General features: G+C 35.6%; 1 protein-coding gene across 4 annotated transcripts; it reads left to right on the top strand.

Moving 5' to 3' along the window:
- Positions 1-2,237: 2,237 nt before the first annotated feature.
- On the top strand, positions 2,238-22,652 carry TFG (trafficking from ER to golgi regulator). Of its 4 annotated transcripts, none has more exons than XM_026700838.2 (9): positions 2,238-2,332; positions 7,613-7,719; positions 8,502-8,701; positions 10,647-10,730; positions 11,484-11,630; positions 12,399-12,566; positions 15,521-15,661; positions 19,268-19,360; positions 21,861-22,652. In XM_026700838.2, exons 3-9 carry the CDS (start codon positions 8,518-8,520, stop codon positions 22,235-22,237), a joined length of 1,194 nt encoding a protein of 397 aa, XP_026556623.1. In that variant the 5' UTR covers positions 2,238-2,332; positions 7,613-7,719; positions 8,502-8,517; the 3' UTR covers positions 22,238-22,652. The 4 variants fall into 4 exon arrangements, with proteins under 4 accessions (XP_026556623.1, XP_087793475.1, XP_026556621.1 ...); XM_087937349.1 differs by having other exon boundaries at positions 8,505-8,701; XM_026700836.2 differs by having other exon boundaries at positions 2,239-2,332; positions 21,858-22,652.
- The last annotated feature ends 34 nt before the right edge of the window (positions 22,653-22,686 follow it).

Here is a 22,686-nt window from a genome sequence, read left to right on the forward strand (position 1 = left end):
GAAGTGAGGCATGATATGAAGGGGCCGAGGCAGCAGGGGCCGGACCTTTGCCAGGACACCCCCATGGGCCAGATTGTTTCCAGGACACCCCCATGGGCCAGATCTAACCACATCATGGGCTGGATCTGGCTCACAGGTCTTGAGTTTGACATGGTTAAGGTATTAGACTAGAAACCAGGCGGCTGTGAGTTCAAGTCCTGACTTAGGCATGAAAGCAGAAGGTGATTTTGGGCCAGTCATTCTTTCTTAGCCCAACTCATCTCACAGGGTAATTGTTGTGGAGAAAATACAAGTAGAATTATGTGTGTTGTTGTTGTTGCCTTGAGTTACTTATAAAATAAATAAATTCAGGAATAAAAATATAATAATAAACGAACCCAATTATCACACCTCCACCAGTTGTGTGAATCTAATTAATCATAAATGTCATACAAGCCAAGCCTAATTATGATATATGGATCCAGTTCATAATACATCAATATTCGCATCATCAGTTCACTTAAAACCAGTGAGTTTATTGGTTATTCAAGCATGATATACAATATTCAGCCATCTGTGTTGCTCCCTGGAATACTATTAATTCAACAGCATAATTAATACCATCTCTGCAAGACACAACTTTGTGAACTTTGATCCTCCACACAGTATGAACTTTGTTTCTTTTTTAGAACAGGAAGCCTATACATCAAGATACCACTCTACAGTAAAAATGAAAATCACTGGTCAAAGATTTCAGAAGAAAATGATAAGTATGTGAAAAACTTGCTTCTGCTATAGATTAACCTTTGTCTAATATAGATGTGCATAAATATTAAAATAGTCTATGTGTTCTTTAAGGAAATCAGAAGACTCATCCCCTGGCTAAAAACCTGAAATATTTCCCTGCTTGTCAGTTACTTAATCTTGAGTCTTAATGTATGAAAACCCTCTGGCAATAAAACAAGTCAGACAAGGTTAAAATGAAACCATTGGCTTGTAATTATGACATAACATCACTAGCTTTGATCATTCTAAAAGAAATAAAGATCTTAAGACTGGTAATCTATTGCACAAGCTTAATTACCAGGATAGCTTTTATTATACAAAATATTTTACAATTCAGTTCTCTTAAGATTTCAGTTAACTGTTCACAAGGACCCCAAAATGTGTCCTTTTCCTATCTATTCTGTAGATATAGCTCTTCTATTTAAATTTGTTCTACTTGCTTATCAAGACTGGTTTTGAACTTATTAAGGTGCAGCCAGGTTGCATACCCCCTCCCCCTTTTTTCAGAAAAATACTTCTTGGTGACATGAAGTCACCTGTCCTTCAGGTCAAGTGTTAGAACTTTATCTACTGTAAAACCTCTGAGAAATGAATTTATCAGTATAGTACCATCGTAGCCGTCCGCTGAACTTCTAAAGCTGAAAAATACTGCTTTACTGCTCATCAAATCAGCAGGACAGGCTTGCATGCCTACACACTTGTGGACCTAGAGTGAACTCTACCTCCTAGAATGCATTGCTGTACGGTATAGCACAATTTTGCAGGATATTGCAGAAAAAAAGGCAAGGCAAAAGATACATGGTACCCTACTACTGCTGACAGAATTTCTGCGGATATTTTTATGAATAAGAAGGCAATGCCAAGTGTATTAAAACTGGCATGTTGTACAAGATGGCATACTCCCTCTTTGAGGAAGCTGGCCGGTTCAAAAATGTAAAAATTAAAATAAAATGTCCTAATGTCCTAAATAACGGGATTTTATAATTTAAATTATATGACACTTATGTCACACCGAAGTGGCTGTGAGAGAAGAACGAATGCCTATTATGCAGAATTGAGTTCTTGGGAGCAGGTGGACATTTTTTGTTTGTTTGTTTCATCGAATTTCAATGGTCTCACAGCAGAATCTAAAAGCAACTTTCGACTGAACACGCATTCACCTACCGCCCTAAATCCAACTAAAAAATGTTTAATGCAAAGGATAAACATTGACATTGAACACTTCTCACTGCAAAAGTTATCGATTTTTTTTACAATAAAGTGTCAATTTCACAAATCCACAAGAGACTCTTTCCGGCAATCAGTTGAATCCCGTGTAGAAATAAAAAAGATCTTCGTCCAGTTATGGAGACAAACGCGGAAGAGTCCGAATTGCGTATTACGACTTCCCCGGCGACTCTTCTTGCGCCTGCGCAGTTCCGTTTTCCTGTGACGAAGCGTTTCCAGGCCAGGAACCCGCTGTCGGGTCGCGAAAGCGGTGCGCTAGCGCGGAGATTTGGACTGAGGGCGGGGCCTTGACCACCTTGGCAGATTCCCTTTGCCACGTACGGCGGCGGCGGCGGCGGCGGTGAGTATCGGGGGACTTTAGGCCGGGTTTGGCTGCCTGCGTGGCTGAGGGAGGCGCTGCCCATGACCTGGTGCTAGAAGAGACAAAATTGAGGCAGCCGGAGAACCGTGGCGTTGTTTTGAATGGGCGCGGCCGAGCTGCTCTGTATGTGTTATGTGAGGCGGGGGGCAGGTAACCGGCCGGAGAATCGCCAGGGGAAGAAAAAGGGAAGCCCAGTCGGAACTTCCTTTTCCATTTTTTTTCCTGAAAAGGAAGGAGCTCGCTGAGCGCCGGTCAGCTGCTGCCGCTTCCTGCGCCCGGTTCCCTTTCAGCGTTTCTGGCCCGAAGGCGAGCAGCCTTATCGGCTTGTTGCGACCAAACAGTGGAAACTTATAGGGCGCAGTGCATTATTCTGGGGTTGTCAGGACCAGGAGTCTCCAACCTTGGCCACTTTAAGGCTGGAGGACTTCAACTCCCAGAATTCCCCAGCCAGCAAAGGAATTCTGGGAGTTGAAGTCCTCCAGCCTTAAAGTGGCCAAGGTTGGAGACCCCTAGTTAGGACAATCTTTAGGGCAAGAAGAACTTTGCTGGTTTTTTTTTTTTTTTTGAGGGGGGGCATTCCCTCCCCAACCCTGTCTGATGCTGGATACTTTACAATGGGCAGTTTGTAGCTCTGTAAAAATTAAGGTTTCCACAAGACTGGGCTGTGAAAAACATGGTTTCCCCACCAAAGGACTGTTACTTGGAAGAAGGAAAGATAGTGGCCAAGGTCATTCAAGGTAGATTGCCACCCTATAAAAAAAGATGTGGAGACTCACAATTGAGGCACTGAAGACCGCATGAAAGAATTGGATATGTCTAGTTTAATGAAAAGAAGGACTAAGGGTGACATGATAGCAGTCCAATATCTAAGGAAAAGGGAATCAAGCTATTCTCCAAAGAAGACAGGACAGGAAGCAATGGATGGAAACTAATCAAGGAGAGAAGCAACCTAGAACTAAGGAGAAACTTACTGACAGAACAATTAATCAATGGAACAAGTTGCCTCCAGAAATTGTAGATGCTCCAACGCTGGAGGTTTTTCAGAAGAGATTGGACAACCATTTGTCTGAAATGGTATATAGGGTTTCCTGCCTGAGCAGGAAGTTGGACTAGAAGACCTCCAAGGTCCCTTCCAACTCTGTTATTGTTAGAGGGAGGGTTTTGCTTTAAAATCTGACTTTTGCAATGAATGGATGTATTTATTCCACATTTATGACATGTGGAAACTTGCCTCGTTTGAAAATTCTCAAGAATCCAAGCTTTTATCAATTTCTTTACTTCAGGAGCTTTTTATTTGCTCAACAATGTAGGTATTCCACCTCCCATATTATTATAATACTTAATCACTGGTCAAAGTGGAACATTCTACGGAGAAGTGTTCAATTTTTATTTTTATTTTTGAATTATTCCAACAATGAAGTTGCAATGTGATTAAGTTACTTTGTTGGAATTGAAGAGCTTGATTTCTGGGATAAACTTGTAAAATGTAGTGGTGCTTTTTGTATATTTAAAATAAAACTAAATCATGTTAGATATACTGAGATGGGTGTTTTTCATATGAAAATACACTTAAAATATTTTAAGAGTCTGTGGATTGGGGCAGGCTATAATCATTGTGAAATAAATAATCAAATAATACATTTAAATAAACTTTCCTTGCATCTCCCCCTAAGGAGGATTTTATTAAAATAACTGCTTTATAATCCTTCAAACTGAACCAGAGATACATATACAGGTAGCCCTCGAGGTACGACCACAATTCAGCCCAAAATTTCTGTTGCTAAGTGAGACATTTGTTGAGTTTTGTCCCATTTTACAACTTTTCCTGCCACATTTGTTAAGTGGCTCATTGCAGTTAAGTTAATAACAGGGCTATTAAGTGCATCTGGCTATCCCATTGACTTTGCTTGTCAGCAGGTCACAATAGTTTTTTTTCCCAATAAAGTTTTATTTGGGTTTTCACACACAAAATACAAGTAAAACATCTTTTTTGAAAATAGCATGGTCCTGGGTTGAATTTTCTTTATACAGACAAAAAACTAAATTTCATGCTCCTTTTTGTATTCTATTCCATATCTTATACTATTTTACATTTTCTATATAGTTTTTCCCCTCTTTTAATTTGCTCAATTTTATTTTGATTATCTCATCTTAATTCAAATCATTATATTTATAATTTTGTCTGTTCTGTTTCAATTTCATATTATCTTTTCTCATTAAACAAATTTTCTCCTGTAGTTAATAATTGGAGTATGACACCTTTATATCTTTTAATTACATCCATTCAACTCTTATTTAAACTTCAATATATACCTTAAGTTTATGACCTTCAATATAATACATAATACATAACTTCCAATCGAATTTTGCTTGGCACATTCTTATAATACATACTATATTCTGGTTGCAGCATGGGTATGTGTGTCACACCATCACCTTTTATGACCTTCCCAGCCAGCTCCTGGCAAGCAAAATCAGTTGGAAAAACCAGATTTGCTTAATGACCACATTCACTACGTGACAACTGCCGTGATTTGCTTAACCACCTCTGGCAAAAAAAGGTTGTAAAATTAGGCACAACTCACTTAACTGTCTAGCTTAAAAATAGAAATTCTGGTCTCAATTGTAGTCATTGGTTGAGGACTACCTATAATTCCTAACGTATGTACAGTACAAGTCTTACATGCCTAGAAATAGACTGTTGCTGATTTCAGTAAGACTTATTCTTAGATAAGTAAAATCCTAATAGGATTTTAGGCCAACATGTCCCAAATTATCTGCCTTTAATGAAAATTGCACTGGAACCTTAATTCACTTGTAAGATTTTGGCCGTCTCTTGATTACAAATTAAACTCAAAGGATGACATTTAGAGCAGTAATATAAAGGTTCCAGACAGAGCATTAGTTAATTTGATACAGCAGAGATAGTAAATTTTATGACATCATAAATACTGGTAGAATTCTTACAGAGTATCTTTCAGTGTTGATTCTGAAATGGAAATTGGTTTTTAAAATTACTGTATGCCGCTATAGATTAACTCATTTATATTTTCCTGTTGTACAATATAATTGTTAGATTACAAACAAAAAGATAAAGCAGAAGAAATGTTGAGTCTGTAGTCATTAAACAATATAACATTTTAAAACACATTTGGAGGAATTTTATTTCAAAATGTTCTTTACATTTGGATCTTTAAAATATACAACAAAAGATAAGAATAAGTGGTGTTTTGTCATGACAAAAAAAACAGTAAATGTTATAGGTTAACTGTATTTTGTGTACAAATGATTGAGAAGATTAGTTCCCAAATAGGAAATAATTCCTGAATATCTGAAAGATTTCTATTTCTCTGTTAACATAAAGTCAGAGATTATCTTCTCGACCTTGTAACATTGCATCACAGTTCTTACTGCAACTTAAAAACATGTATATTAACCAATAAAGATTTGATTACAAATTCTCAATTGGATTTAAGCTTAATATCTAAATATATCTAAATAATATCTAAATAGCAGTAAATGATAGCCTTTTTCTTGTTTGCATCAAACTATTTTACTGGGTTATGCTTGTTCCTGCATTATACAGTATTTATTTTGTAATGCATTGAGCCCATCATGTAGCTGGTCTTATTGTTGTCGCTAGGGCAGGGGTTGCCAACCTTTTAGACCTTGGACCACCAAACTCATAATTTTAAATCCTGTGGACCAGAGACCCTGGGAAAATCCCCCCAAAAGCCTGCATGAAAATTCCCCACCCTGTTTTCCTGTTGATTGATTGTTCTTTATTTGGGATCACAGGATACAGTCTCCAGCTTTGTTTTCGGGGCGGGGGGGGGAGACTTTTGGCTTCATGCAAAGAAAGCAGCAGAAACAACAGAAGTCTTTATCTCCCCCAAATTCCGCCAGAAATGAGTCTTTGTGAGACTTGTGGTAGTGCAGCCTCTTGGAGCAGGATGCCTTGCAGGGTCCCAGAGACTCATTTCTGGCGGAGTTTGGTAGAGAAAGAAAGACTTTTGCTGTTTTTCTTGTGTGCAGCCAAAAGCAGAAGCAGAAAGAAGTGGAAAGAAGCAGCCCAGTGGCCAGGCCAGGTGTGTGGGGTGAGTGGGGCAAGTTCCCCCTTCCGCCCTTTCCCCCCTCCCCTCACTACCTTGTTCCCTTAGGCCATGTGGGCAATGTAGCCTTGTGTTCCCGCGCAGCCTATATTAATTGTTTTGGGGGTGACATTTCTCTGCGGACCAGCAAAATTTTCTCATGGACAACCAGTGGTCCCTGGCCCACTGGTTGGCGACCACTGCGCTAGGAGATTGAGGGTTTATTGGTTTGTGTACTGGGTTTTATCTTTGTAAGGCACCTGGGGTCACCGAGAGTGAGTTGGGCAGCCATATACATTTTCTTAATAAATAAATAGTACTGGTAATAATTGAAACAAATTGCTTACACTTTCTCTCTGACCTTCCTCCCTCCTTCCCTCCCGCGTTGTGAATAATACTTTTATTTAATCAAGTTTTAAATCAAGATAATGCAGTTCAATATATTCAACAGCTCTTGGATTTATTGTTCTTCATACTGTACATTACCTGCTGAATGAGATCCTCTGTATTCTCCTTTCCTGTCCTCCAACATAGGGAAAATTAATTCAGAATTTTGTTCATATGTCTGGACTTTACATCCAATGAAGAATTAGGGAATGTTTTTTGTATGCTTTGGAGGGAAGGGTTGGCTGTCAATATGCTGTTATACATGTTATTTGAATATGGTTATTTGAATATTGATAAAAACAAATTATAAAATCATATTGTGGTTTTGACAATTGAGTGCTAATATTAAATATTAAAATTTGTTTTATATGGGAAAAATGTAAAATATAGGGGTTATAACTTTTTAGACATTCATTTTCAGGCATTATTTCCAGCCATTAATCTTAGCAAGTGTCAGTTTTTGATTCTAGACTTATAGAACTGATGTTTTAACAGTTTTGAACTATGACCTTTTGGTCACCAAATATCATGATCAGTTTTTTCTAAACTGCCTTCTACCTTGGTTTGATGAAATATAAAATTGCAACTATGTAATATGGTTACTTATTAATGGAATACCTAAAAAGCAGGATATTTTGGCAATAATAAAAGTCAAGGATTAGTGAAATCAGTGTAGATTCAGGGTTATATCTTGAGAATGCAAACATATGTAGACTGGCTCATGAATGATATTGGTCTCTTGAGATATAGCAATAAAACCTAATTTAATGTTTTGTTGTAGGTATTGTGCACTACTGCCTATTTTGCTAATCAGCACTGCATGGCGGGGCATTTGACATCCAGCTGAAAGTAAAAAGAATCATTCTTTTGGGAACCAGTGCAAAACAGGTAATTTACAAATTTGGTGTTTTTATAGAATTTATCAAAGTATCATGAAGTTAGAATGATTCCTGTTTTTTATTATGATATGTCATTTAAATTGGGTCCAACTCTTTAAAATAACCAATTTTATCTAAAGTAATTGAAATGTTTTCATTACCTTCCCCCACAAAAATTAATCATCCAAAATCTCTTGATCCTTCTTGAGAATCAATACAAAAATTGTGAGATTTCATATTATGACTCCAGAAATCTTACAAGATAAGAATCTCCCCGTTAGATTTCTTGCTTTTTTTAAAATGGGAACTTTAAATGCTGACAATGGATATCTTGATGCTTGTGTCACTCTTGTAGTCAATAATGTACTGTGCTATGCTATTTATGGTTGACAAAGCTGCAATTGTCCATTATAACTTCACATTTTTCCCTGTGTCTACATTTTTGAAATTATGTTTTAAATGATTTATTTCCTAGTATACCAAATACAGGAGTATTTTTTAAGGAGGACAATTGTGCAAAATTTAAAATACAAATTCAGTTTGAGTCACTTTGAAAGGAATCTAACTTCCTTCAGAATTTTACAAAACTACTGAAATGCCAGGGAATGAGATATTCCTATTACTAATGCTCTGTCATTTATTTATACACATATATGAACATACACACACAACACACACATACAGAGCTGGGGGGTGGGGAAGACTTTTGTTCTTTCTCCCTACCATGAGCCAACTTTGTGTTTTGGTTAAATTGATATTCATGTTACTAATCCATTTTTGTATCTCTGTAAGAAGACCTGTAGTAACTATGAATGGACAACTGGATTTGAGTGGAAAGCTTATAATTAAAGCTCAGCTGGGTGATGATATTAGGAGAATTCCAATTCACAATGAGGATATCACCTATGATGAGCTGGTGCTGATGATGCAGAGAGTTTTCAGGGGAAAACTGCTGAGCAACGATGAAGTTACAATAAAATATAAGGATGAAGGTAGGATATTTTTACCTTCCATTTTCTTATGTTGTCTAATAATAAAAAACCTTAATGGAAGTCTTCAGCTTTTGCTTTGGAACATGTTTTTTTCTAGTGCATGCAAAGCCCATGAAACAGAATAATTCCAGTATAATTAGATCTTTTTTAGTTACATTGAATTTTACATTGTACAGTTACAGTATGATTGATTAAATTGCAACATATTTTCTGTATACAGTAATGTTTTGTACAGTAATACTTGTATATGTATCTCCTTTGTTTTATCTTCTGTGTTGGGCCATTGGCCACATGTTTGAAACCAGTCTAAAATGGCTGTTTGCCTTAAAATGATGCAAGTGTGGGATAACTTATAGTAAAATATGAAGAACACATAACTAAGATTTAGGGACCAGTGACATAGAAAATGATTATAATGTGAAATTTATCCAGTGGAATGGACGTATTGAAGAGGAAGATGGATGAAAGAAATAGCTTGGAAAGATAATCTGTCCTTGATGAATCTGTTGGGCAGCAATAAAGACTCTTACAGCTCAATTGGAGATTTATATAGTCCTACCTTGCCACAGTTAGAGAGCAGAGGTGTTTTGTGAATCCCCGAAGAGACAGTAAAAAGCAGTAAATATAAATTGTGACCTATATGTATGCAGTTTTTATAATTTTCAATCTGAATGGAAATCCTCAGATAGTACTTCTCATCTATATATTATCCAAACTTCCTCTTTTGTTTAACACTGTAACCATTAAAAAAAACATTTTCTGGTTTTTGTTGGAATATTAATAGAGCTTACACATTTCATAAATGATTCAGAACTTCTTTACAGCTCTTTTAAATGAAGAATTTTTAATAAGTAAAACAAACACATTTGTTTATAGGTTTTCATTTGAGTATTTGAAAAAAGTTGTTTCCATGGAATAATTAAAGCATTGCATTTAACGTGACTATTAGAATAGCTACATCCTTTTTCAGAATTTACATAGAAGCCTGAAAAACTATATACTTCAATAAACGGCAAAGAGATATTCTGCTTGTACTAGAGCCCAAATACTTCTTTCCAATAATTTTCAATGTATGTACCACTCAGTTAAATGCATAAACTGAGTGGTTGCATTTTGTAATTGTTGGATAAGCTTAATGGCACTTCTTGTTATTGACTGGCGATAATTGCATATTGGGGCAGCATTATGGTTATAGCACAGCCTTAAGTATTATATACCCAAGGTACCTATTAGCAAAGTTTGCTGTGAATATCTTTAATTACTTCCATTTAAACGTTTAGTGCTAAATTTGCCATCAGTGATAATCTATGCTTAATATTTTAGTAACATCCCTGTGCTCTGTCATAAGACATAGTCCTCTCATGCTTGGATTACTGTAACAATTCTACATGGGGCTATCCTTGAAGAGCATTCAGAAGCTACAGTTGGTGCAGAGTGAAGTGGTGCTGGAAGCTTTGGGGTCCCAAGACTGGACTATGAAACAACTTATCTGAGAGCTGCACTGGCTGCCTGTTTGCTTCTGGGTGTAATTCAAGGTGTTGGTTTTAAAGCCCTTTATGGCATCATTCCAAGTTATCTGAGGGACCATGTCATTTCAATGAGATTGGTTGGACTCACCCATGCTAGCAGAGGAGGCAGGCTGCAGGCTCCATTGGCCAGGAGATTTTTTAAAAAAAATATATATCACAAAGAATCTTTATGATATCAAAGCGCCAGCGCTGCCCCACACTCCCCCCCCGGGTACTTGCAGAATACAGAGAAAAGCCTTGGAAGAAGTTTTGGCAGCACTTTCAACTCTGCCTGTGCTTCCAGGTTTTATTTGATTCCTGCCCTGTCCAACTGCTTGCTATCTTTTGGAAACAGATTTTTTAAATGACTGATATGTGAAGATTTTTTTTGGGAGGGGGGGATTTGTTTCTGATTCCTCATTCTCTTTCATTAACAGATGGAGATCTTATAACAATCTTTGATAGTTCAGATCTTTCATTTGCAATTCAGTGCAGTAGAATCCTGAAACTGACACTGTTTGGTGAGTAAAAATATTGTTAACAGTTGCTTGATACTCCCCCCCCCCCCAATTTTCCTTGGTAATAAATTTTCCTTCATTCCCATGAAATTGTGTAACTGTTCAGAACATGGATAGTACCTATCATTTGTTCTGAAAAAGTTCATACAAGTTATGTACAAGTTATAAGCAAGGGTGGGATTCAAAATTTTAAAAAACTGGTTCTGTGGACATGGCTTAGGTCGTAGGCGTGACTTGGTGATCATGTGACTGGGTGGACATGGCTTGGTGGTCATGTTATTGGCTGGGTGTGGCCAACTCAGTATCACTCACATCGAGGCATGCATCTCCTCGCCTGGCCTCTCATGACTGTGGGGATGCTGCAACAGTCGTAAGTGTGAAAAATGGTCATGTCACTTTTTTCAGTGCCATTGTAATTTTGAATGGTCACTCCACACAAGCAAAGTACCAGCAAAGGAAGGGAAAAAAACTCCAGAGATGTTCCTGAGATAGGAAGTCTAGTCCTGCCAAGACTGTAATAAGGGTTAACAGAGAGACAGTTTCTGTAAGCAATACCAGAATGTTTCCTTCTTACCTTCCTTACAGGATTAGGCCAGTAATTTTTTCTAACAACCGGTTCTCCAAACTGCTTAGAAAGTTAACAACCGGTTCTAGCGAATAGGTGCGAACCGGTAGAATCCCACCCCTGGTTATAAGGTTTTAAAACTATTTTGTCTTGTCTTGTGAAAACTTATTAGTGTGGTATCTGTTTTATAGTTAATGGGCAGCCAAGACCGCTAGAATCAAATCAGGTAAAATACCTCCGCAGAGAACTGATAGAGCTTCGCAACAAAGTGAATCGTTTATTGGATTGCTTAGAACCTCCTGCTGAGCCAGGATTTTCTACTAGTCTGCCTGAAAATGGTAAGTTGATAATTGTTACTTAAAAATAGATTGATGTAAATGCCCCTTCTCATAAGCTATACTTGCGTAGAAATGTACAAACGGTCAAGGGTGGAATCCTTTTTTCTCTGAACATCTGTTCCAGCCTCATTTACACTTAGTTTATTTAAAATATTTATATGACTGCCCATATTAAAATAAGAGCTCTGAGTGCCTCATAATCATAACAAAGCAATAATAGAAGAAGAAGAAGAAGCAAACAGAAAAACACAGCCCCATAAACTCTCCCAATGCAGCCTATAATACTTCCATTCATTTAGTTTCATTTATGCTACCTTTATGATTTTTTAAGTAATTCAAGGTAGCAAACATAAATGCTTCCTCCTAGTCGTAACAGCCCCTGTGAAGTGGCTTGGGCTGCGGCATAGTAAATGGCCAAGATCACTTAGGTGGCTTTTGTGCCTGAGGTTGGACTAGAAGGCACAATCTCCTGGATTTTAGACTAGCCCATTAAAGACTACATCAAGTAGCCTTTCCTTTCTTAAAATAAGTATTCTGACTGCAAAATCGGTTTGAATGATGTATTTTAGGTGAGGATTCAGTGTTTTCCCCAATATGGAATTATTTCTGATAACATCCAATTGAAATATTTTGGGTTTGGAGTTGTGACCTGAAAACTTTTTGTGCATTGCTATAATTGCTTTAAGTCTGTAACATTTAGGCTTGTTACTAACAGTGTTAAGTGCTAGCATAATCTCAGGTCTCTAAAAATTTCAATCTGTGTTGCAGATGTTGCAGAGGGTAGGGAAGACAAGCCTACTAGTGCCGATTCAACTGTCAAGCCGTCTACTCAAGTTATAGCAGCAAGTATGTCTGCTTTTGATCCATTAAAAAATCAAGATGAGATCAACAAAAATGTCTTGTCAGCATTTGGGCTGAAAGATGATCAGGTGTCGGGTAAGAATATGTATTTTATTGAAACAGTTGCTTGAAGTTTGCTCTTTCAGAATTGGCCAGGCATATGGAAATTTTATAGACGGTACAGGTAGTCCTCACTTAAGGACCAGACGCTTAACAACTATTCAGTTTAACAACAGCCTTGGAAAGAGTGCTTTACATGCCTGTACTTCTGACCAAAACACACACACACATTCTCTCTCTCCTCTTCCCACTGTAGTCATGTGCTTGCAGTCTGGGTGCTTTGCTTGCACTTACGACTCATAGCCAAGCATCTCATCACCATTTGCAATCCCCTCTAGTGGCTTCCTTAGAAAGCCAATGGAGAAGCTGGTAGGGAAGGTTGGAGCTACTACCACCTGCCAGGAGGACTCCCTGATAGGGAGAGAGGGCACAAAGACAAAGGAAAATAAGGATTTTAGCTCGGTGTGTTCACTTAATGACGGCAACCAGGAGTGCTGGAATCAGGGTTGCCGAGTGCAGTATTCATGTGACATCTTGCTTAATAACCAGGATTCCATTCTAATCGTGGTTGTTAAGTGATGATTACTTGTACATGAAGAAATTTTGATTTCAATTTTTTTGCATGATGTTTACTCCCCCAATGGAACAGAAGTTCAATTTTCTCTTTTTTTTTTTCCCTTTTAGTGTCTTTAATATACTTCTTTCCAACTTGAATTCAGTACAAGCTTATATCTCTTAAGTAGACCACAAAGTATACATTTGAACCATCATACAGGTAGTCATTGACTTAATCACCATTCACTTACTGACTGTACAAAGTTGCAGTGGCACTGAAAAAAGTGACTTATGACTATTTTTCACACTTAACAAATGTGTTGCAGCATCCCCGTGATCACGTAATCAAAATTTAGATGCTTGGCAATTGGCATGTATTTATGACAGTTTCTGTGTCCTGGAATCATGTGATTATCTTTTGCAACTCCCTGAAAAGTCAAGGGGGAAGCCAAATTCACTTAACCATGCTACTATTTAACTGCAGTGATTCCCTTAACAGTTGTGCCAAGAAAAAGCATAAAATGGGGCAAAGCTCAACAACTGTATCACTTAGCAACAGAAATTTTGGATTCAATTATGGTCATAAGTCAAGGACTACCTTTGATCAGTTGTTGCACTTAAACTGGAGGCAACCAGGTTCAAGTTCCCACTTTCTGTACTGCATGATTTTGGGCATTCCCTCTCAACTTAAATCACATCAGAAGATAGTTGCCAAGACAAAACTGAGATGACTACTCATATTTCAGTGAAAATTTGAGATATAAATACAATAAAGACAGATTTGGCTGACAATTTATTACTGTATTAGTTTACTAGGATCATAACTAGGCCTGTGCAGATTTAAGGATTTATCTGTTCACATTGGTTGAATTTTAAGCAATGGAAAGTGATGTTTCAGTAGGCAGTCACAATTAGTTCTTAACAGCTGCTAATAACATACTCAGGGATTACCTTGGTTTACATAAATCTGACTTTCAAAATCTGAGAAGTCTGTATATTGGAAATATATGTATACTGAATTTCTAAATAGCAACAGTGACAGTATATTAATCTCACACCTGAAGATTAATAGTTAAAAAACAAGGAATTTTTAAAATGGAGAATTAAATCTGTAGAGGAAAATCCCATATTATTTTTTTGCATGCTAACTATTAGCAGAGTGTTTTTGAAATGACAGAGAATTGCTACTGCATAGTAGATACACATGACTACTTATTGCAGAAGTAACCATGAAGTTCAGTAGAAAAATAAAGCTGCAACATTGATTTAATGGATTGGATTCATAGCTGTTCTCAGTATGCTGCGAAGTGGATTGGATTCAACTTAATTAGCTTGGAATAGCCTGTTAAAAATAAGTTCCAGTTAACTTCAATACCAGTTAAATATTTTAGTAGGATTAATATCTGATTATGATGAAGTTTTAGTATCTGCTCCTTTGGATACACTCCAGAATCTGTCTGTAACAGTGATTAATTCAGCATTATAAGGTACATTATAGGAAGTTAATATCAATTAGAATTGGTATAACTCTGAATAATTGTGAAACTCAACATAGTTAGTTTTGTCTGCTAATGGTCAAAACAGCTGGTGATCAAAATTACTTTGGTCAGTATCAAGTCCAGTAATACTACTATTTGAGTTTCAAAAAGTAATATAAGCAAACAGCAGATGGCAGCATTTTAAAGCAGATATGACATGGCAACACTTAAATTTAAAAATGAATTTTAAAAATGTAGTTAGAGCCCACAATGGTACTGCCATAGCTGTACAGAAATTGCTAATTTGGAATCTAATAGCATATTTGCATAGTATTTGAAAAATTATTTGCATTATTTAAAATATTTCTCTAAGTAGTGAAATATGTATTATGTTCCCAATTTTATGACTTTTCTTGTAGCAGTTGTTAAATGAACATCACGATTGTTAACAAATGCCACATTTGTTAAGGAAACCAATTAATCACGGTGTAGTATTTTTTTTTGAAAATGAAGTAAATGTTGGCTTTTGGCAAAAATGTCACAAAACACATTCATATGACCTGAAAACCTTAGGTATGACTTCCAAAAGTAATCATCAGGTAGTGATTTCTAAATGAGAGAAAGGAAAGCTATATAGGAAGCAATATTACTTATATTTAATTAATTTGATTTAAAGAAGACAAAAAATATGTGAAATTGAATTTTATTTCAATGGTTTCATTATGGCTCCTACTTTTTGAAGTAGGAATCTAAACATCCATTTGAAGGCAAACTGGAAAGCTATGCATTTCTGACACAGAGAATTAATTTTATTGAAGTTCTGCAGCTATCTTACTCTATGGTGTTTATTTGCATCCCACCTTTATTAATGAAAGTAAGAATATTGGATTCCAGAATATTGTATTGCATTTCAGATTATTGTTCATTATTTTCTTTTCAAAATATTTTCTTTTCCAGGACCACCCAGTGCCCCCGTAGAGGAACGTTCAGGAACACCTGACAGCATCACTTCTGCATCCTCTGCTGCCCATCCACCGTGTGTTCAACCACAACAACCATCATATGGAGGATCTCAGCCCCAATCTGGTCAAATAGATGGTAAGCAATTCATTCATGTTCATCCCACTCCCAGTGAACATATGTGCCCTTTCATATCTCACAAAGTGATAGAGTTTATGATTGCTCCTATAGTTCCACACCACTTTTGGCTGTTTGCAGTTTTGTTTTAACTGTTTCTGGTCTTGTTGTCTTTACTTCCGTGACTGTTTGCTTCACCTTTTGATTTCTCTCAAGCATTTCTATCTTATGATATTTTTGACTTTTTAAAAATCTTTGTTTTCAAGCCATATTTGTTCACACTCGTTTATGTTTAGTCACTGCTTCATTTTTCCACTGTCAATATGTAATTCTGTTTCTTGGAATTGGGGGTGTTTTATATTACTCTAAAGTGCTTTATATGCTAACGGATGGTTTTTAGCTGTTTTAATTAATCAAATACAGGAAACATGCATAATGTACAATTTTTTTAAATTGTGTAACCTAGCGCTAGGTGGTGCACTAATGCTGAGTCATAACAAAGAGTTCTCTAAAATGAAAGCATAAAGGCTATTTGAAGGATTTAGCATAGTGGCTTAAAATGAAGCACTATTACTGGAAGTACTAGTTAAATTTTCTAAATAAATAGTTAGAAATATTATTTTTAAAACATCTGGTTCATTTCACAGACATATGATAGAAAATTCCAATATTGTTTCTGACCTAAAGATATACACACAAAACTGGCTTTCCAAAGCAGTGTGTTTATGCAGGCTCTTCTGTGGTTGCTGTTATCTTCCTTTTGGTAGGTATTTTTTCAGCAGGCAGTTAGTGATAGTGGTCCTGCAGAGAGAGAAGGAAGCGTACTCCCCTGTTCATAAAGTAAAAGTTTTCTTCCAAAGTGTTTTGCAAACAATAGATCACTGTCTTTCTCTAAATTTTTATTTACTGCCAAAAGGCAACTGTATTCTGATAACATATAGACATATGTATATTCTCATTGGGAAATGGGTTGGAAGAGAAAATGCAAACTACATTCTTGCTACGTTACTTTTGACCCTAGAAAATAATCAGTTACAAGTAGTTCTTTTCTGTCAAAAAGTTTTTTATTTTTTAATTGTTTAAATACATCTTTGTGAGAACAGTGTTGTTTCAGGTGTTTTACATTTTAAATCAATCATGTCCATAATCACAGATACAACTTTCTAGCATCACTTCATTGTCTATTATCATTTTTTCATCTTTATGTTCTCATAAATTATTTTGTATTAGTCTCTTTATTTTAATCCATTCTCTACCTTTTCTCATATATTCTACATATTTACAATCTAATCTAATCTAATCATATCATTTCATTAGCCATTCAAAATTTTCATCTTAATTTATAGTTATCCCTTCTTTAATTTCCTTAATTGTACATTCTTACATTCACCATGTTTATATTATCAAATTTATAACAATATATCCTAATTACTTTGTACCAGTGGATAACAAAATATTTAATTCATTAAAAACATATTAATCAATCTCTAATTTCGTTAATCATGTATTCTTATGCTGACCATGTTTACAATTTCATACCATTCTTTAAATGTTCAAAAATTCCATCTTAATTTATACAGTATTATCCCCTATTATGTTTCCCCAATATTACATATGCCACTATTGCTTATATTTTATTTTCTATATGTTTCCTTCCCTCTAACATCTAATTTTAACACAAATATAGTTTCTCTTAGCCAATCAATTCAGACTTACAACATTATTACCTTATATATATAACAAAATATATAGTTCATTAAAAATATTATCCTACTATATAGTTATATCTATTCTGTCAGGCTCCACATAACATTTCTTTTCATATTTTAACTATTGATCACTTATATATTACATAAACATTCTATTTTATTTGATATAATATATTATAAATTCTTATTTTCATCACTATTGCATTAAAATTATCCCTTCTTGTTCTACTTCTTAATCCCATTTCCTCAAAATCTATTATATATGTTTAATATAAGTATACCTCTCCATGTGGAGTCTCCCTCTTTTCCATTTCTAGCCATTATCTCTAAGTCTTTATTTTATGTTAATTTGTTTTTTGTTTGCTTGCTTGTCATTTACTATCATCTTTTGGCTTTTCCCCTTAATCCTTCCTCTATTTATCATAATTTCCTTATATTTTCTCTTCCTTTTTTCAAAGTTTTCCCCCACCTTCTTTTGATCTCTCTGTATTTCTCTAACCATTTCATTTATCAGCATTTCCATCTCAATATCCCCCCCTTATTTATTATATCTATCATGGATATCTTACGTTCAACTTCTTTTTTCTTCTTTTGTATTATTTGTTGATCCTTTTGTTCCATTTCACTGGTTCCTCTTTCTTTTGACTCCTCCCCCTTCTTTGTTCTTTCTCCTCCTTCTACTGTCGTCGCCATTTCTGAATTTTCTTCTATATTCTGTATTTTAGTGCATAAATCCAACATTCTGTCCCATATCTCATTCATAGATCAAATATATTCTTATTTCTTTACATATTTCACTCAACTTTATATTGCTTATTATTCCAATTGTCCAGTATCCAATTTATTTTATTTTATTTGAACCAGTGTCTCTTCTTTGTTTTAAAATATCAATGTCCTCAAATTTTTATTTCCAATTTTAATCAGTCCAAAACACCAATAATTCCAGAGGTGGACTCCTCTATCCTTGCTCTTTGATTATAATATATTCCAACTTATTATAATATCTTTCTTTTATTCTTTTTTTAATTTCTTCTTTTAATAAAGCCATTAGGATTTTTCTTTCATCAGCAAGTGGCACTTTTAGTCGAGTACCACAGCCACTCCTTTTTCCGTTTCTTTATTTAACTTCAACAATTTTAAAAATCAAATATTACTCCTCTTTAGAACAGTTATTTTCAGCATTCAGATTAATGCCAAATCCCGCCTGATTGCCGATTCCAAATTAATGTTTTCCTAGATTAGTTCCTTTTCAAATTTTAGATTTTTTTTAAAAAAAAAACTTTAAAATTCTTTATATTTCCAAATTCTTCTATCTTCTATCCGCCGCTAGCACAATTCTTCTCTGTTATAGTCTTTTGGGGTAGTTACAAATAATATAGATTCTTCTTACCCTTTTCCAAACACCATTCCCAGTCTCTGCTCCAGCACTATGCTTAGGTGTTCCTCGGCTGTTCCAACTTTGTAACATCCATCTTGGCCCATTCTTCTCCGTCGTGGCATAGAGAACAAGCTCGAAGTTTCTACAGGGAAGTTGAGTTAAGTTAAGTAAATCAGGTGGTCGTTGAGTGAACCAGGCTTCTCCGATTTGGAGGAAGCTGTCTGGAAAGGTCACGAATGACGATCACATGTCCCAGGACACTAGAACCATCAGAAATACATGCTGGTTGCCAAGCACTCAGATTTGGATCATGTGACCATGGGAAGCTGCAACAGTTGTAAATCCAAGAACTAGTTGTAAGTCACTTTTGGCAGTGCTATCTATTGTAACTTTGAACAATTGCTACACAAATAGTTTTAAGCTGAAAACTCTCTGTAAATTAATTCTATATTTGTTTTTAAACTCTTATTTTAAGAGAACAATATATGAAAAAGATAAGGCCAGGCAAGAACTAAAGTTGTATAAATTTTAAATCGGTAGGCCAAATGTATCAACAGTATCCACAACAGGTTGGATATCCTTCTCAACAACCACAAGCTCAACCTCAGCAACAATATGGTGTACAATATCAAGGTAAGGTGGTGGCAGGTTCTTCAGCATTGCTAAATAGTTTTGTAATTACTTGAATACTTCTTTGTAGTTTAGTTCTCAAAGTAAAAATAAAACAGGAATGTTATTAATGCACAAATACTTTTAAAGCTCTTTCATTCTCAACTCTAGGTACTTTTAGATAACTTTAAAGCTGTTTTGGAGTGATAATGTATATATTCCTAAGTAGCAACTGAATGCTATCCTTGCTCACAGCTGATTGCTTTAATAGTTTACATATAATGATATATATCATGCATATTTCAGGGTCTTTTTAAAGGGAATAGGGTATAACTGTTTGGGGAACCAGATGGAATGCATTATTGTGATAATTGAGTTTAACATAAAAAATAAAATCAGTAGAAAATGTTCAATGTTTGTTTTGTTTGCTCATCCCACCAGATTGCAGATTGCCTCTAGAAAAAATCTAGAATCCTACAGTTACAGTGAAACTAGTCAAATATTTTCAAATGCCAATAAGTCAGATGACTTCTAGAAGAAAAGTTGCATCTCAAGGCTTACATTTCCCTTGAACATTTTGTTTAGGATGAATCATTGCCAAAACAGCATCTAAGGTCCAGCTCCCACAAACACATAAAATGAATGCCTGTTGAGTTTTAGCATCAGTATAATTTCCAACAGTTCTTCCTGTGTATGGAAATTAGTTTTGTGATGCTTTACAAAGAAGCCATTCAGTTTTCTGCGTAATATGTATGTTTTTCTTTAAGTTTTAGAAGGCTTTACACTGTACCTTACGGATGATAATCTTTACTTAGTATCATCACCAGCTATAGGTCAGCTTAGTTAAACCAAAACTGTCTAGTTGTGCTTTTGATTGTTTCAAAGTAAAATTTGAACCCATATTCAGGTGAGTTCAAAATTGACTTCAAAGTATATTTTAGTCATTGCTTTCTCTTAAGGATCCTGTGTTTTTTAATAATTATTATGTATCTGGTATTTAATGCTAACAGGATTCCAGTCATTGGAGAGGTTTCATTGCAAGTAGCTTCAGGTGTGTTTTATGCAAGAAATAAATGGAGTTCTTAGTCTCCCACCCCTTCCAGATTTTTGTTTCACATACCAGTTAATTTGTCTTTGAAAGTTATTTGTGATATAACTTAACACTGAATTAAAAATATATACACTCCTATCTACATTTTTGTACTTGTGAAAATGATATCTGGAGATAATCTTTTGCATTCCAATGTATATTGATTGTTTCACGCTGGGATCAACATATATACATACACATATGCTTATAATTAATACTTACAGCATTTTGAACTCTAAAATTTTTGTCTTAAAACTTTTGAGGTCAGATGATTTTAGCAATCTGGTTTTAGAAACAATGTTGAAACGGGCACTTCTCACTTTTTAATGGATTATTATTGGTGTTATGAGTGCAGAACAAAAATATGTTCCCAAAATAGCATTTTGTGGTTGGAACAAAACACTCAAAGTCCTTTATAGGTTTTGTTCTGATGGAGTATAATCATTGGCCCGTCTTATGAAACATTTTAAATGGGACTATTTTGTTACAAGCTTGAAACAAAACATGTTTCCCATTTGGTTCACCCTTCTTTAAAACGTGCATCTGTTTTACTTATTAAAATATGTGAAATATACTATATTATGTTTATATAATTTTATTATGCATAAATAATACAAATTCATATAGTTCAACCTTCTCTACTTGTCACTTTTTTTAATGGTTTATATAGATTTTTTTTCACACATATGGTTTGTTGAAGTGTGTGAACTGTACTTTTGATGATGCTGGATATTTAAAAAAACTATTTTGCTCACCAACAAAAATCAGCCCTTAGAATGCAGCTATGTGAAACTGTTCCTCCATGCATACAGAACACTACATTCATAATACAGCGCTGTAGAACTCTCAATTCATTTTTTAACAGCTGTACTTAAATTTTGTAACTGTTCCAGAATATGCATACACATTTGAGTGCATGCGTGCACACACACAGAAATTAATTATGTGTATGGCAATGGTAGTTAAAACAATGGCATTCTCAAAGATGGAACAGTATTGAAATTCCCACAATGGAGGAATGAATCATAAAACTGTTAGAATTGGCAGAAATGTGAAACTTCCCTGCTTAGTCAAATGCTTTTCTAAAAGGCTGGGAATCTTTTATGGGCATTTTGCTAAACAAATAATAAAAATGAATCAACAATCTGTAGATTTCATAATAGAAAAAGATGATTACTTACTTTTGTGGGGTTGAAGAGATTTCTGGAAGAGATAGGGAAAGTGATAGGTTGTCAATATCTATTGAAGAGAAGATTGGAAGCTGTTATATTTTATAACTGTAGTCTTTTCCCCCCCTCCTTGCCCCTTTTTCTTTTCTAACTGTTTTTATTTGTTTTTATGTAAAACTCAATATAAATAAATAAATAATGCTAATACAAAGAAGCAAGTTCTACTTTCACCTAAGTCTGTTGTTTTACTTTGATCTCTTAGCAGGCTACAGCCAACAGACTGCTCCTCAACAAGCACAGCAGTTCCAAGGATACAGCCAGCAAGCCTCCCAGGCTCCAGCTCCTGGCTTTCCTGGCCCAGCTCCACAGCTGCCAGCTCAGCCTCCTCAGCAGTATCAAACAGGCACTTATGCTCCACAAAATTATACAACTCAGGCCTCCCAATCTGCTAATTATAGCGTAACTCCAGCATCGCAACCTGGAATGGCTCCTAGCCAGCCCAGCACCTATCAGCCAAGACCTGGTTTTACCCCACCCCCTGGAACTACTATGACTCCTCCTCCAAGTGGCCCTAATCCTTATGCGCGCAGTCGCCCTGCATTTGGCCAGGGTTATACTCAGCCAGGTCCTGGTTATCGATAAGAAAACTATGCTGTTAAAGAGCCCCAGGTAAATCCAAGCAGCTGCTGATGCTGTTCCACCTGTACAGACAAGAAGATTCTTTAATTGATATTTAAAAAATATTGAAAGGCAAAATATTGTATGGCATCACCTTTGCTCTTTAATTTTCTGGGATAAATGACCAAAAGAATCTTGTTTCCTGCTTGGCTTTCTAGTTTAATATTTGTCCTATTGGAAACACTACCTAAATGTATGTAAAGCAGATGATGTTCTAGCTTGCCATTTAAACTGCTAGGTGAACCTCTAGCTGACTTACTTAAATTGGTTTTACTAATAAAATTAAGTGCTAAATTAGATCCACTTGTTAAAAGTTAGATACATATAAATTGTAACCTTCACAATACAATTGAATAAAACCATTCAAATCATTGTTCAATCAGTTGCAGAGAAGTCTGTTTAGTAAATGTTAT

This window comes from Pseudonaja textilis, chromosome 7 (genome assembly GCF_049901715.1).
Source record: "Pseudonaja textilis isolate UNSWEBS1 chromosome 7, rPseTex1.2, whole genome shotgun sequence".
In the NCBI taxonomy this organism is placed as follows: Eukaryota; Metazoa; Chordata; class Lepidosauria; order Squamata; family Elapidae; genus Pseudonaja; species Pseudonaja textilis.